The sequence below is a fragment of the Neovison vison genome, chromosome 2, assembly GCF_020171115.1.
Source record: "Neovison vison isolate M4711 chromosome 2, ASM_NN_V1, whole genome shotgun sequence".
NCBI classification, from domain to species: Eukaryota; Metazoa; Chordata; class Mammalia; order Carnivora; family Mustelidae; genus Neogale; species Neogale vison.
Genome location: NC_058092.1, coordinates 167768096 through 167784942, shown reverse-complemented (window position 1 = coordinate 167784942; position 16847 = coordinate 167768096). Strand labels below are relative to the sequence as shown.

The 16847-nt window shown below is 38.3% G+C and overlaps 1 protein-coding gene across 2 annotated transcripts in view; it reads right to left on the bottom strand.

Moving 5' to 3' along the window:
• PRKG1 (protein kinase cGMP-dependent 1) overlaps nucleotides 1–16847 on the bottom strand; it is a 1249306-nt gene that overhangs the window by 205947 nt on the left and 1026512 nt on the right. For both annotated transcript variants that reach the window (XM_044239523.1, XM_044239522.1), the window contains exons 6-7: nucleotides 15938–16015; nucleotides 5522–5616 (exon numbers count right to left, since the gene is read on the bottom strand). In XM_044239523.1, the coding sequence (XP_044095458.1) occupies nucleotides 5522–5616; nucleotides 15938–16015 (173 nt within the window). The remainder of the gene's footprint in view (nucleotides 1–5521; nucleotides 5617–15937; nucleotides 16016–16847) is intronic.

Sequence of the window (16847 nt, the reverse complement as noted above, 5' to 3'; positions counted from 1 at the left end):
AGAATAAACCCAAAAGGAATGAGCTGGATATAAGAAGAAATTGTGGGCAAAGCAATAGGTAAGCCAGTTGAGTACCTGAGTACCTACATAAGTAGTATCTGAAAAAATACAGTCATAATAATGACTGATACCAGGGGGATTTACTAACCAGGTGGAATCAGAGACTAGAGAATGGGAGGGAAGGTGGTAGGAGAGATTGAAACACACAAAGATCCTTGTTATTCAAGAGAAGGACAGAGTCACTGGTGAACATTACATGTTGGCTATACATATTACAATCTTTTAATCATTAAAAGAATAGAAAAGGGTAAAAATCTCTAAGTGATGGTACAAATGCAATTCATGTGACAGAAGAGAAAGGACATATCCACCCAATGTGAAACAGAGATGTCAGATGTACAAAACTGTCAAGACAAAACCCAGCTTATGTGCATTTAGGAACACAATATATACATAATAAATTATAGACACAGGAGCAGAGAAGGTGCACATGGCCAACCTCAGGAGGTGATGGTGGGAGGGAGGGAAAGAATGGAGAGGAGACCAAGGAGGCTTGAGTTTGATCTGTAATGTTTTATTCTCAAATACACAAATCACCAGATTCAAATACCACAAAGTGTTAAAATGCTATATCTGGCATTATATCCTTTTATGTACTATCATTTTATTAATTAAAAGAAGGGTAGGGGGAGAAAAGCAGGTTTAGAAATGTTAATTCACCTTCCCAAGATCATGGTCCTTGAGGAAATAGAATCTTTGCTTATTTATTTATTTATTTATTTATTTATTTTTCCATCAATAAAGACAGATTGATGAGAGAGAGAGAGAGAGAAAGAAAGAAAGAAAGAAAGGAAGGAAGGAAGGAAGGAAGGAAGGAAGGGTGGGTGGGTGGGTGGGTTGGTGCTCAAGCCAAGGAATACTGTATAATCTGCTTCTCATTAACCAAACAAGTGGCATAGATGTTGGAAGATAGGCAAGAAGCGCTAGGATAGTTCCGGGAGGAAAGGGCCTTCTAGTAAAGGTCACCACTTAACAAGGTGATGAAGGGCTGCATTTGGCATCCAGGGCTCTGTTCCAGCTATAAAGAGGTCACATCCCCAAAGAAGCAGAGGCTGTGACCTAAGGAACATTAGAGATCATCTAGTTCAACTGCCTTGGTTTCCAAATCCAGACCCAGAGACCCAGAGAGGTCCTGGTTCACTCCAAGTGATATCACTAGTGAGTGGTTGACTCCACATCTAATGCTACTTCAGTTCTACCAAGTGTTCCAAAGTTTGGCAAGAAGTAGCAGAACATTCTTGGGAGTAATGTTGGAGATGATGCCAATTGTATTGATAATGATAGTGGAAATAAGATGGTGGTGGTACTGATGGCAGCAGCTACTTCTTCTGAGCATAATTTAAATTCTAGACACTCAAATTCTTTTCAACAATCCCCCTGATTATTCCTCTCCACAACTAAACAAACAAACAAAAAAGAAAGTTAGGTGCAATCATCACCACCATTTCTGATTAAAGGAGAAGATTCCAGGATCTCATAATGTGTAAATGACAAAGCAGATATGAACCCAGGCAGTCTGATTCCTGGGCTGGAGCTCTTCACCACAGGCTACACTGGAGACTCAAATGTGAGGAGATGGGGACCGAGCCATGTGGGAGCTCAGCCCCATCTTGGTCAGGTTCCTCTTACTCTTAAGTTTTTCCCTCTTACTCCAGATGCACAGCATGGGTGTGGCTTAGAATTGGACACCATTTGTTCCTATGTGGATTCTGCATGATTTCAAGTCAGGTGGAGAGAGCTTGAAGCCACAGTAAGCATGTGGTAGATTGACTCATGAGTTATTGGACTACACCTGCAGTAATTTCACCTAAAGACAACTTGAGTTTTCCTGTACATAAGAGTCCTTCTGTCAATAGTACAACATGTTGCCCTCTCTCTGGTGTGGAAAACCCATTACTATAACAAAAAAAGAAAAAGGAAGAAAGAAAGAAAGAAAGAAAGAGAGAGAGAGAGAGAAAGAAAGGAAGGAAGGAAGAAAGGAAGGAAGGAAGGAAGGGAGGGAGGGAGGGTGGGTGGGTGCTCAAGCCAAGGAATACTGAATAATCTGCTTCTCATTAACCAAACAAAGTGAAAGCAATCCGTGACCTCGGTTTCTCTGCTAATGAGATACTACTGCTTAATGGATGGTAATCATATAGATTATAAAATGGCTAGAGCTGGGACCCTACTGTCTGCATAGAACAAGGAAATGGAGCTTGTTCCTTCGAGATGCCAAACTCTAGGGTAGAGCTCCGTAGACAGAGTATGGCACTCACATTTCAGCTCCATCATTCAGCCATCTACCTGTGCTTCACTGCTACTGGTACTAAGCACTCTGAAATTTAAAAAGTATGGTCAAGGATTTGTGTCAAAATTAATCAATTTATCAATATTTCAGGGTTCTGTTGAACATCTCAGTAAACTAAAGCAACAAATCCCAGTACATGTAAATTTTACATGTGAGAGAACAAGCTGAAATACTGTGTTATGTACATGCAGAGAACTCTATGCAATCAGTCTTTCAAGGATAAAAATCACTTGATTTGCAAAGAAGCATAGACACTACCCAAAAGGAAACACACAGTGCCCAGAGGACTTTCTATTTCAAAGCAACATCAATTTTTAAGGCTTTTAGAGAGAAACAAGCAAATCAATCTGATTTGTGAAAAGTTAGAATTTCTTGTGTGAAACACTGAAACTCCAAAAAAAAAAAGATTAAAAAAAAAAAGAACATAGATACTCGGAGTGAAAAACAGGTTACACACATAGAACATCAAAACAGTTAAAAATATCAAAGCAAGGAAGTAATCAAGAAGGGATAACCTAATAGACTTCCTTCATTTGATTCTAGATACAGTATTTTAAGAAGACATACCTGATAGACAGAAACCACAAAATGGCAGTTCACAACTCAAAGCATTTGCAGAAATGTTTGTTGGGTTTTTTGTTTGTTTGTTTGCACAGTTTTTTTTTCTTTCAAAACTCAAGTTACAAAATCAGATTTCATTTTTTTTTCAAAACCCCAATTTTTTTCCTGCTAAAACAAAAACAAAATAAACAAAGAAACCTAGCAATGAGCTGGAGGTCAGGAATTGCTGTCCTGTTCACGTAAAGGGTTCTAATTTGCCACCTTACCTTACCTATGTACGTTACCGGCCTGCCCCCTGGATACAAGCAAGTTCATAACCTCTTACATACTGCCCAATGGATCCAAACAGAGAAACAAGATCCGAGCAAGAAGGGAATGCCTGACTGGGCTTCATTAGAGAGGTTCATTTGTTCATTCGTTCATTCATTCAATTTTACGAATACATGTTGAGTATCTGAAAAGCGCCAGATACAGGGCTCATGTAAGAGTGTTTGGACTTCCCATCAAAGGGACATGCAACCATGGATCACAATGTATATAAAAATGTATGGGATAGAGAGAGCTAAGGACAAAACAGTGATGGATTTTAGGAAACTGAATGAGAAATTCTAAGAGTGCTAACAGTTGCAAGGGACCCAAAGGAAGGGGAATTTGAAGAAAAAAAGGGGTGGGGACACCTGGTGGCTCAGTCAGTTAAGCACCTGCTTTTGTCCCAGATCATGCATGATCTCAGGGTCCTGGGATCCAGCCCCACATCTGGCTCCCTGCTCAGTGGGGAGCCTGCTTCTCCCTCTGCCCCTCCCCCCTGCTCATGGGCACTCCTGCTCTCTCTCTCCCAAAAAAAACAAAGAAGGAAGGAAGGGGCAAAGGAAGGGGATGGGGTCAGCAGGGTAAAACTGTGGCTGAGAAGGGAAATGCAAAGAAAACAGAAAAGGAAGAACATTCTCTGATGCAAGTAGTGAATTGCTGGTGACATTGAAGAAGGCACTTAGAGTGAGCTGATCAAGCCAGGCTGAACAGTGGGAGTGTAAGAGCTTCAGGCACAAGAAAGACACTGCAGGGGGGAAGATGGAGTCAGGGGAAGGTCGGGGGAGGGGGTAGAGTGAGGAGCCCACTGGAGCAGAGGACCGAATAAGTATAAGAGAGACTTTGGGCTGCAAACAGTTCATGGGACTAGCCACATGCCAGAGTGATTTCAATCCAGATGGAATACCATGACACTCTGATACCAGAGGAAATCTGGTAACTTCTCCACGAACTATATATCCTCATGGTTCCTTCTTAAGACACATTCTAGAAAGGGGTTTTCACCCTAAAAGCTTTCTTTCAGTGGCACGCAAATTCAGGGGCAGTAAGCTACAAAAGAAAATATGTCCATTTTCAATTATGTTTTATTTTCTGGTGTTCCACTTGTGATCTCAATCAGAAATGAATGAAAATATTTGTTTCTTTGGCCCTATTGGAAATGACATTTTTCACACAGGCAGCTAATCTTGGACCAATGGAACCAGGAGGCATTATTCTCTAGAATCCTCTTTGCATAATCAAGGGACAGAATGATTCGAATGCCAATGATAGGTCTGTGCACTTTATACTAAAAAGATAATGTTTATTGCCTTCTTTTGTGGATGTACAGCAAGCATGGTATTTCTTCCATTAGGAAAAAAAATCTAATGGTAAGGACATGCTCATCAGATACGGATCAAATGAACTAAGAAGAAAAAAAGAAAGTGAAAGGCTTTAAGATCTGAATGTTCATAAGGTAATGTGGTGTATGGAAGATGACTTATCAGGGTCTCTGTTTGGCTAAGAAAGAAAAAAAAAAAACAAAAAACCCCAAAAAAACAAAACCCTGCTCTGTGATTGTGCCTTAAAAATCAAAACTCCCCAAATGAGCTCTTCATAGTAATTTCAAACAAAATGCATAAAATGTAATTTTTAAGTGAAAGCATAATGGAAGCAAGAATGACATCCAAAGAGGTCCATCATTGTCATGTGTTCTGTTCTACGTTTGGTTCAAAGTCAACTGGCTTCTCCTTTCATAGTATGTGGGAAGAAATCCCAAATGCTTGCTTCCTGAGGTCTTCCTTTACAAGTCAAATTCAGGGACCTTGTACAGTGCACATCTCTGGGTCCAGCCTTTGGACCGTTCACAGGGAACCTTCATGTGCCTACCCTCCACCCACAGAGACAATCTCCACCCAGACGTGAAGCCCAGCAAGCATCCATCGTCTTCTGCTCTGTGTAGTCAGTTCAGGGATTTCAGAATTCTCAACCAATCATCTTCCTAAGATTCAGAGCAAAACTGTGGCATAAAGTAAGCTTAACAGAAACTCTACCCCTCTATTTCAGTGTCTTTATAGAGATCATAGATAAGCACAAAGTCAGGAAATTTCCCCATTAATATAAAAATGGTATTATACAAGTTCATCAATTAATCCCAAAGCCTATATAAATACAAGTCCACTTGGAAATAAATAAAAATGATCATCAAGGGTCTGTGTCCAATATTAGGATCAACAGTAAATAGTCCATTTTGCTCAGAGCTCTGAATATGAGAGGGGAGTTTATGTGGCACTCAAACAGAAACTGTGTAATACGTCATCTACTCACCCCTGCAAGGCTTTCTCTCCAAACCAGTCTCCTTTCCCTAAAGTTCGAAGAAAGACGGGGTCCTCACTGGGGGAGTCTTCCCGAGTGACGTTTACCTACAAAGAAAAACAAAGGTCTATGTCCACTGCACACAGTGATTGATCAAATCAACACTAACTGATGATGTGAATTCCATTTCTGTTTCTCCTTTTAAGCTTACTTTCATGAAGACCATGAAGACATTACTACTGAGAGTACCAAAGAGGAATATCACAAAATTCCATGCAAACCACAAGAAATGTCCTCCAAATATTGTCATGATGTTTTGAGTTATTTTCAAGTAGTAATAAATTACTAAAAAATCTGAATTTCAGGGACGCCTGGGTGGCTCAGTTGGTTGAGCAGCTGCCTTCGGCTCAGGTCATGATCCCAGCGTCCTGGGATAGAGTCCCGCATCGGGCTCCTTGCTCTGCGGGGAGCCTGCTTCTCCCTCTGACTCTGCCTGCCACTCTGTTTGCTTGTCCTCGCGCTCACTCTACCTCTCTCTCTGACAAATAAATAAATAAAAATAAAATCTTAAAAAAAAAATCTGAATTTCACTTAATTCTCATTCTGACTTCCTATGAGGCAAGCATGATGAAGAATTAAGTGAGCATTCCTCCAATCTTTTTTAGTGTGTTTCTATGTTTGAATTTTTAAAAATAGATGAGTAACCTAAGACAGTGTGTATCGTTGTGCAACTTACACTTTTTCTCGTAACATTGTTTTATTGCTTATCCATGCTCTTACATAGAAATCTAGTCCCTCTACTTGAATGCGTCCATGCCATCTTCCTTTCCATATGTTTATCCATCTAATTCCCTACAGGTGAATGTTTAAATTGTTTCCATTCTTCTCTGCAATAAGAATCTTTCTGTGCCCCTTGCATGCATGTTCCTATCTCTCTAAGACAACACCTGTCTCTTTTTCCCAAGGATCCACACTCCATTCCAAAGGCTACTCCCATGTTCATGAAGCCTTCTTATAGTCTCTAACCCATGACAGTCCTTAAGGTCTGCATGCTTCATTCAGAAGGATTTCATTTTTTAAAGATCTATGAATTACATGTATATCTTTTTCCTTTTTTACCGTAAGAGTGTGCTCTTCAAAAACACGGGTTTATCTTTGACATTGTCTATGATTTATAAGCACCTAATAAAAGAGCTGTGAGTTATTGGAACAGAAAAGCTTTATTACCTAAACAAGATATCTGGGCCCATAGAGGACTTTTGACTTGGTTGACAGTCCATGGAAGGAGAGTAATAATCTTTCTGTTGCATGAATGAAGACATAAATGTACCTTTGTGTTAATTTACTTCTACTTCAAGTTCTATTAATATTCATAATACTGGCTATGTTTCTTCTAGAATGGTTAAATAGTTAAAACTCACCTGCCTGGAAAATGTAATGAAGCAGAAAAAATTAATTTCTTAAGACAATGCTAGATACTTAAGCACACTTAAAAATATTATGCTTCAGGTTTGTGAGTTTAGAGAATGGACGACAAAGACCAGGATTTTTATAAGTACTAAGAATGTACGTGCAAGGTGGAGGGTATTCAATTACTATTCTCCACTGATCCATTCGATTACTTTTCCATACTGTGTTTCAAAACCACGGGGATGCTGGTTTTAACCCTCTTACACCAAGCTATATCACAGAGATGGTTATTTGCATGCCAATGAGGCTTTTATAAATGTGGGAAGAAATACACTAGCTCATTGATTCTCAAACTTCGTGGTAAGGGATTGTATTCAAAATAAAGGCCACTGAACTTCTCACTAGATACACCACCTGAGGCAAGGAAGACTAAAGCAAAAATGAACTATTGGGACTTCATCAAGATAAAGAGTTTCTGCACAATGAAGGAAACAATCAACAGAACCAAAAGGCAACGTAAGGAATGGGAGAACATGTTTGCAAAGGACATATCGGATAAAGGGTTAGTATCTGAAATCTATAAAGAATGCATCAAACTCAACATCCAAAAAATGAATAATTTAGTTAAGAAATGAGCAGAGAACATGAATAGACATTTTTCCAAAGAAGACATCCAGATGGCCAACAGACACAAGAAAAGATGCTCAACATCACTCATCATAAGGGAAATGCAAATCAAAACTACAATGAGTTATCACCTCACGCTGGTCAGAATGGCTAAAATTAACAAGTCAGGAAATGACAGATGTTGGAGAGGATGCAGAGAAAGGGGAACACTCCTGCACTGTTGGTGGGAATGCAAACTGGTACAGTCACTCTGGAAAACAGTATGGCATTTCCTCAAAAAGGTAAAAACAGAGCTACTACAGAATACAATCCAGCAATTGCAGTACTAGGTATTTACCCCAAGTACACAAAAAAACTAATTCAGAGGGGTACAATGAACCCCAGTATTTATAGCAGCATTAGCAACAATAGTCAAATTATGGAAAGACCCAAATGCCCACTGGTTAGCAAATTGATACAGAAGATGTATAAATATACAACAGAATATTTTTCAACCAGCAAAGCAAATGGAATCTTGCCAGTTGCAATGATGTATGTGGAGCTAGAGTGTATTACGCTGAGTGAAATCAGTCAGAGAAAGACAAATATCATATGATTTCACTTACAGGTGGAATTTAAGAAACAAAACAGATGAACAAAGTGGAGGAAAAAGAAACAAACCATCAAAAAGGCTCTTAATGATAGAGAACAAACTGAGGGTTGCTGGAGGGATAGTGGGTAGGTGATGCGTTAAATGAGTGATGGCTATTAAAAAGGCCATTTATTGGAATGAACACTTAAGTGATTAATTACTAAGTCCTACCAATGAAACGAATATTACACTGCACATGAACCAACTGGAATTTATTTTATTTTTTTTAAAGCTTTTATTTATTTATTTGACAGAGAGCAATCACAAGTAGACAGAGAGGCAGGCAGAGAGAGAGAGGGAAGCAGGCTCCCTGCTGAGCAGAGAGCCCGATGCGGGACTCGATCCCAGGACTCTGAGATCATGACCTGAGCCGAAGGCAATGGCTTAACCCACTGAGCCACCCAGGCGTCCCCAACTGGAATTTAAATAAAAACTTGGGAGAGGAGCACCTGAGTGGCTCAGTGGGTTAAAGCCTCTGCCTTCAGCTCAGGTCATGATCCTAGGGTCCTGGGACTGAGCCCCACATCGGGCTCTCTGCTTGGCGGGGAGCCTGCTTCTCTTTCTCTCTTTCTCTGCCTGCCTCTCTGCCTACTTATGATCTCTGTCTGTCAAATAAATAAATAAAATCTTAAAAAAAAAAACTTGGAAGAAAGAAATAAATAAAGGCTATCAGACTCCTAATTTTGAAGTTCTAATTTAGTGGGACTGGGAAATCTATATGTGAAAAGATTAATATAGGTGATTTAGATGCAAATGTTTTGAAGACCAAACTTCAGCACACATCAATTCATTGTTTTATTTCTAGGCCTTGGTTTTCTCATCTGTACTAAAGATTATTTGGCAGTCCTCACTACCAAAACCAAACCAAACCAAAACAACAACAAGAATAAAAAACCAAAACCAAAACAGTCATTAACTAAGGTTAATGACTGTTAACTAAGGTTAACTAAGGTTAATCTGGACAAGGACATGTATGGTGATGACCTAGAAGCCAGAATAAAGACCAACAGATTTGTTCCTGATAAGGAGTTTTCTGGTTCAGACCGCAAAGAGGCCGAGAAGAACCAGTTCAGTTTGAGGAAGATCCTTTTGGTTTGGACAAGTTTTTGGAAGAAGCCAAACAGCACGGCGGCTCTAAAAGACCATCAGAGAGCAGCCGCCCCAAGGAACATGAGCATGAAGGCAAGAAGAGGAGAAAGGAGTAGACACACCTCTCTTCAAAGTCAATGAACTTTTACCCATAACCCTAATGATGCAAGTCAGATGGGGAAAAACACTTTGTACATGGCCAGGATAAAAACCAAATCTGGGTGTCAGATCCCAGCACTACTTTTTATTACGGGAGTCAGGGGGGAGAGGGAAAATTCTTTGAACTATTTAGTTTTTTTTTAAAGAGTGGGTTGTGTTTGTGCTTCTCCTACCTTTTGGCATTTATAGAACATACTACCCCACACATGAAATTAAGACCACTTCTTTTTGTGACATTAGTACCTTGGGGTTAATATTTTGTGTAAGAATGACTGCTGATGAATAAAGTTGCCCCAACCACAGTGAGTAGAAGGATGTTCACATACTGGAACTGTCCTGCCAAATGACGTTTGCCCCTACTACGTTTTGTTTTAATTTGGAGTGGGGAAATTAAGCTCTTAATAACTAAGTTATAAGATCATTAATTCAAAATCAGACATAAGGATATGTTACATAATTGTACCTTTCCATCTGGTTAACAACAGCAAAAATGATTAAGAAATTCCAAAGGGCAGACTTATGCAAGACATAGGGAGATTTCACTGGCTTTGGAAATATTCTTCACAAAAATGTTACTGAAATGCAATAACAGAGCTATAAAAAGTTGGACACCTACAGAATAGACCACTTTCTGCTTATATGACAAGTGTGAAGGAAAACCTATCTGGATAATCCATATATGTGGAAAGATAAGCAGTTAAAAGAGCAAGAATAAAAGCTTTCCTTTTAGGTTGTAACGGCCACACTATTACTTTGTATATATAATGAATCATTATAAATATGCACAGACACTTGGCATGGACACTTGAATCTTTAATTCTTTAAAAAAAAAAAAAGTCAGTGTAGAGAAAGTTACATACACAAAGATAGCCTCTCTGACCTTGGCCTAGATTACTTATTCTTTTCCCTGAAATCTCAAAGTACTTTATAATCCACAATGCTATGGGAAAGAACTAACCACAGAGCCTTAAAGATAATACTCCATTTGTTTGAACCACTGTTAGCTCCTTACCTTGTCCAAAACCTGGAAGGCTGATCTCAAAAAAGGGTGTGTGTATGTGCATGAATTAAATGAGAAAATCTATGAAAAGCATCCTTCTAAAAGTACATACTCGGGGCACTTGGGTGGCTCAGTCGGTTGAGCGTCTAACTCTTGACCTTAGTTCAGATCATGATCTCAGGGTCCTGAGATCAAGCCCTGAGTCAGACTCCCCACCCAGCAAGGAACCTGCCTGGAATTTTCTCTCTCCCTCTTCCTTAGCCCCTCCCCCTGCTTGTGTGCTCATATGCACTTGTTCTCTCAAATAAGGAAATCTTAACAAAAAATAGTAAGTGCTCAAAAAAGTTGATTACTTCTCCTATATTTCTCCCCTTTTCTACTTCTCTCACCTACTTTGAAAATGCATCCATTTCACTGTAAAAGAAATAGCCCCATCACTACTACTGCTCTCTCATTGTTGCTATAAAATGTTATTTAGAGCATAAGCTTCTTTACTTCTAGACAGATAAAAGAGAGTGTGTATTCTAATGTTCTTTTTACTTATCAATATGCTAACTTTCTATAAGACATATATGTAGTCTTGTAATTTGAGGTTTTTTATTGTAATTTGAGTTTTTACAACTTTTTAACCATATGCATAATTTAAAAAATTAACAACCAAAATAAAAATTAGATACTTTTAAGAAGATGTAAAAAATTGATCTTTTACCAAAGTATTTAATAAGTAATACCAGGGTGCATGTTTAATCAAAAACAACTGAAAAAAAAAAGAAAATGTTTTAGTGCACATTCAGCAGGTTTTATAAACAAAGCAATGTTTATTTTGTGGGGGGGGAGGGAGCCTGGAACTTACAAATTTGTGGGGAAAACTCACCTGGGGAGTGACGGTTAGTGAGGTAATCATTCTCCTACCTCTGTGACTAATAGATTACAAAAACCAAGGCATTCCCAAAACAAAGCAGTTCCCCTTACAAACAATGTCCTGCATGTATGACTCAAAAATTGGCTCTGTTATTCCCACATCAAAAATGCCTCCTGATGCAGAATGAGGACACGTTAGGAACTATATCTGGTAGTTTGGGACATGTACTGGGTAAGAATGTCTCTTTCTGAACTTGAAGCTTGCCTCTATTCTTTGAGTCATGAGCTATATTCAGTGTGGGCAGGATTTATGATTCCTAAGAGTCTGATTTGACAATTGAACCCCCTGTGTAACACAGGAGTAAATCAGTCTCTTTCCACCATGTGTTCTGACCTACTCTCCCAACATGTCTGTCATGAATCCTATGTTCATGATCCCCTTTCTAATGTTTGCAATTTAATGCATGTTCTTACATGCACTCACATCTCATTCCATGCATAAATAACATGTATTTGCCTGGTTTTGAGCTTTGTAAAAATAACAGCATTGAACACATATTCTTCTGCAATTTGCTTCTTTTGATTAGTGTTAAATTAAAGATTTAACCAATTCTTCCATGTTCATATACATAACCATAGTTCACTTCCTGTCTTTGCATATTATCCCATTACATGGATACATTTTATATATTTTTAGATATTATCCCATTACATGGATACATTTTATATTTATAGATATTACCTATTATATATAATTAATTCTTCTACAGACATCCCTATGTTTCTTTTAGATTTACATAAATAATTACTCTTCTATCTCTTCATTTCCAGATATATTTTTCTTGACTTAATGCAATGTTTGAGGTGTCTAGTTCCACACTGAACATAAATGGTGATAATGTACTTCTTTGTCTTGTTCTTGATCTAAAAGGAAGAGCTTTGGGGTGCCTGAGTGGCTCAGTCAGCTGGGCGTCTGCCTTTGGCTTGGGTCATGGTCCTGAGGTCCTGGGATCAAGCCCTGCATCAGTCTCCTTGCTCAGTAGGGAGCCTGCTTATCCTTCTTTCTCTGCTCCTCCCCCTGCTTGTGCTCTCTCTCTGTCAAATAAATAAAATCTTTTTAAAAATTAAAAAAAGTATGCCTGGATGGCTCAGTGGATTAAGCCTCTGCCTTCAGCTCAGGTCATGATCTCAGGGTCCTAGGATTGAGTCCCACATTGGGCTCTCTGCTCAGCAGGAAGTCTGCTTCTCCCTCTTTCTCTCTACCTGCCTCTTTACCTAGTTGTGATCTCCCTCTCTGTCAAATAAAAAAATAAAATCTAAAAAAACACATAAATAAAAATAAAAATTAAATAAAGGAAGAGCTTCTCATGTTTCACTCTTATGTATCCATATACAAATAAAATTTCCATATGAAAATATGAATTTTCATATTCAACACCAAATATCATGTTAAGCCAACTTGTTTAACCAACATGCTTAAATGCATGTTAATTCTAAAAAAAGGCATGTTGTTTTAAATGGCATTTAAGGGACAAGAACTTTTGAATCACATTTTTTTTTCTGATGGTAGCATACAAGGTATGTTGAATAGAATCAGAAAATCAAAATACATTTGAATTATTATTGGAACTCTGAAATTTTGTCTACCAATTCTGTTCAATTTTGGTTTAACTTGTGTATGGAGAGAGTACATTTTTGGATGTAACACAGCTACAGATTTTATCAAAGATATTTTTCATTACTCTGTTGTGAATTCGTGGATGTTTTATAGTTCATTGCTGGGGGAAGGGAGCGTCATGTCTCCAGGCAACTGGAATATACATATATCCATAGAGCAAACTCAGCTTCTACCTGAATCTTTTAGATATCACTGCAAACATGGTGCCCAAGTTGTAGAAAAATCAGTTTGCTTACATTTAATGGGGGAAAATAGACATTTCTGAGTTTTCCTCTTTGTGTGGATATGTTTCATGGGAGAATAGAAACAGTTTTGTGGAGGTGCCTGGGTGGCTCAGCAGTTAAAATCCTCTGTCTTCGGCTCAGGTCATGATCTCAGGGTCCTGGGATTAAGCCCCGCATTGAGCTCTCTGCTCAGCAGGGAGCCTGCTTCCCTTCCTCTCTCTCTGCCTGCCTCTCTGCCTGCTTGTGATCTCTGTCAAGTAAATAAATAAAATCTTTAAAAAAAAAAAAAAGTTTTGTGCTTCAATAAATGTCTTGAACTGGGGAAATCCACTGGTAACTCTAGCCTTCTGTTTCATGTTTTACAACGTGTTCCAAGGACAAGCCAGTTCAACTGAAATAAGGAAACCATCTTCTCCAGGGTTTTTCTTTGTTAAGTTTTAAAATACATATGAAAACAAGTTTACATCTGTATACCTAAAGCAAAGCATACAGATTCAGAAAATTCCAGTTCCACAACCTACCTGCCTGCTAACTTAAAGGCACTCTTGTTACTTTTCTCTCTTCTTCCTCCCACAGGACTTAAGTGTGTTAATCTCCTGCTTCTTAGGACCTAACTTACTGATTCTAATATGTGCATAATAGAATTAATAGAATATACTAATACACCATCTATTAATTATCATATAATTCATGTAATTCAAAATCATAGCAGCTAAGTTGTAGGACATGAAAACCAGCCTTAGAAAAACCTATGGCTAGTTAAAAAAAAAAAATCCTGACTGTATCAAAAGCATCTAACATATTCTTACTACTTTTTTTCCCAGAATCCCCAAGGTCCTCTGAAATACTGCCAAGGGAACAGGTTCCTGTAGTGCATTTCCTCACTATTTCCATTTACTCATCTTACAAAACTCATAAAGCAGCACACTAATGCACCTGTCTGCAACTGAAACTGGTTACAAATAGCAGCTTCCTTTAGGTAGTACTTGAAATTTACCGTAATGGTGTAATCACAAAAGTCTGTCAGAAATTCATCTTAAACGGATAAATGTATCATTCCATGATAGCAAAGGATTAGCAGTGTAATAAAGAAAAAATAAATCCAGATTGTTGGGACAAAAAAAAAATTCCCCTGTGACCTACTGAATCATTTATAACCATGAGGATTTTCAACTTCCCCTGATCCTTTAGTAAATGTTAAGAAATAAAACAGCAAATGGTAAAGCTCCAACACCTTACACATAAACCACACAATGTCAAGGTTCCTTAGCCTCTAACGTTGGAAAATTCAAAATACAGTTTTAAGTATAACTGTGGTCAGTTGTGTCATTTCTTGATGTAAGATGCTGGCACCTGACATTTCTCTCTGTCTCAGGCTTTCCAATATCAGTCAAAAGAAAAGGTATGTGACAAGCACAAAGAATGCTGTTTTCCGTTTACTGTGACAAGTCATTGGTGTCAACATTGACACATTCGTGATTCAAAGTCAGTCCAGAGAGGATTATTGAAAATGTGATCCAGTAAGATTTATAATCTTTCACCTATGCTGTCTATTGCAGCACTGTACAACTCTCTTTCCTATTTTAGTAGGAGCCATAAAGTCCTAGAGTCATTTATATCTGTTAAGTTAGAAGAAAGAAGTTTACTTACATTTTCAAAAAACTCTTCAACATTTTTATTTATTTACCTTTTAAGTTATGTCTACACCCAACATTGGGCTTGAACTCAGGACGCTGAGATCAAGAGTCACATGCTCAACAGAGCCAGCCTTACTACTTACAGCCTACTTTGAAACTTACATTTCAAAGTAACAATTATAGGAATGAAACTGCTATATAAATCCCCTTCCACTGGCATTTCCTTTCCTATTGCTTCCTGGGCTTAGTACATCCAAATTCCTCTTAAGCATGACTTATGGTGAAGCAAAGTAGGTTCTAGTCGTTAGTCATAGGGCAAGAACATTTAAACACAAAAATAACTGTGACTTCATGGTTGCAAGAAATGAAAGGTATTTGTTGGAGTCTTAGAGTATTCATCTACACAAGTCTCCATTTTCCAATTCACCTAATTATTTCATTTTTAAATAAAAGTTAAAAGATTTAGAATACTGATAACTGAAAAATAATACAAGTGGATAAATTATGACTTTTCATTCCTATCCCTGGGTCCAGCCCCTACGTATCCCTTCCCTTATAATTTAAGTCTTCTAATAGTTTCTCAGTATAAACTCAATATTTCTTTATGAAGACACAATAAAACATCAGTGTCTTTATACCTTTTTGTCATCAGAGTGCTAAGCAACTTGGCTAGGGACACTGAGACTGGTAAGTTTTCTAGTGGGATTCACACTTGGGGCTACATGATTTCAAAGCCCGGGTGTTTCAAGATAGCAATGTTCCTGCTCCTAATCACTAGAGGGAATTTTTTTTTTTTTTTTGATTTTGGTTTTTCTTTTACTGCTGAGGAATTTTAAAGTGACCTTAGTCTTTTTCTTGTTGAATTATAGAAATTATGGAAACCTTCCCATTTATGCAGACATAGCAGCAGCATCTAGGGCCATGGTTATTAAATTACAGAACACAAGCTCTTCTCTGGCCTTCAGTGTTACAGTTTTTCTTCCTCTGGCATCATTTTTGGGAGATCCATTGTCAAATATTTCTCTCTCAAGACCGTGTGCATCTCTGGGGGTGACTGATGCACCCCAGGCCCCCTGCCCCACTGAGTATGCCCTCGTGCTGCAGGGGCTTACCGTTCCTTTGCTGATGATAAAGAAGGTGTCCCCTCTCGCACCTTGTCTGATGATATACTCTCCGTTCTCATAGTGGGTCTAAAAAACAGAAACAGCAACAGAAAAAAATAAATAAATAAACAACATTAAGAAGGAATACTGTAACAAAAGCTCCATCCATCTCTTCAAATATCAGCCCTGCAGGAACTCATTCATCCCAGTGGAATTTTACCTAAGCCCAGAATCCATTATGATTTAAGAATGAGTAAGAGTCAATGAACGAAGTAATTACAGAGAAATAATTTTTATCACGCTCATGTTTAAAACTATTTTGTTAATGCTATTTTTTTCTAGACGATTATATTCAGCTCTTTACATTCATTCATTTTTAATTGTTGGATAAAAATATTCCTTTCTGGGGAGCCTGGGTGGCTCAGTGGTTAAGCCCCTGTCTTCAGCTCAGGTCCTGATCTCAGGGTCCTGGAATCAAGCCCTACATCGGGCTCTCGGCTTGGCGGGGAGCCTGCTTCCCCCTCTATCTCTGCCTGCTGCTCTGCCTACTTGTGATCTCTCTCTCTCTCTCTCTGTCAAATAAATAAATAAATATAGTCTTTTCTTCCATCGACTAAACATGAACTCAAACAGCGGAGCTGATAAATAAACTGGTCTATCTGTACTATTTTATTTGTCCTTTTCATTTTTAGTATTCTTGTAATGATTGATAAGATTTTTTTTTTCTTGAGAAATTACTGAGGCATCTCAAGCTTTTATTCTGAAACAAGCATGACTTTTGGTGTCGGTTAGATGGCCCTACTACTTTTTAAGGCACAGCTTCATGTTTTAACATTCTTAGTTCAGTAATTTAGATTTGGCCCTGTTGGATGGAATGTCTTCATTTTATGGACGGAACTCTGGTCCAGCAGCTGTGAGC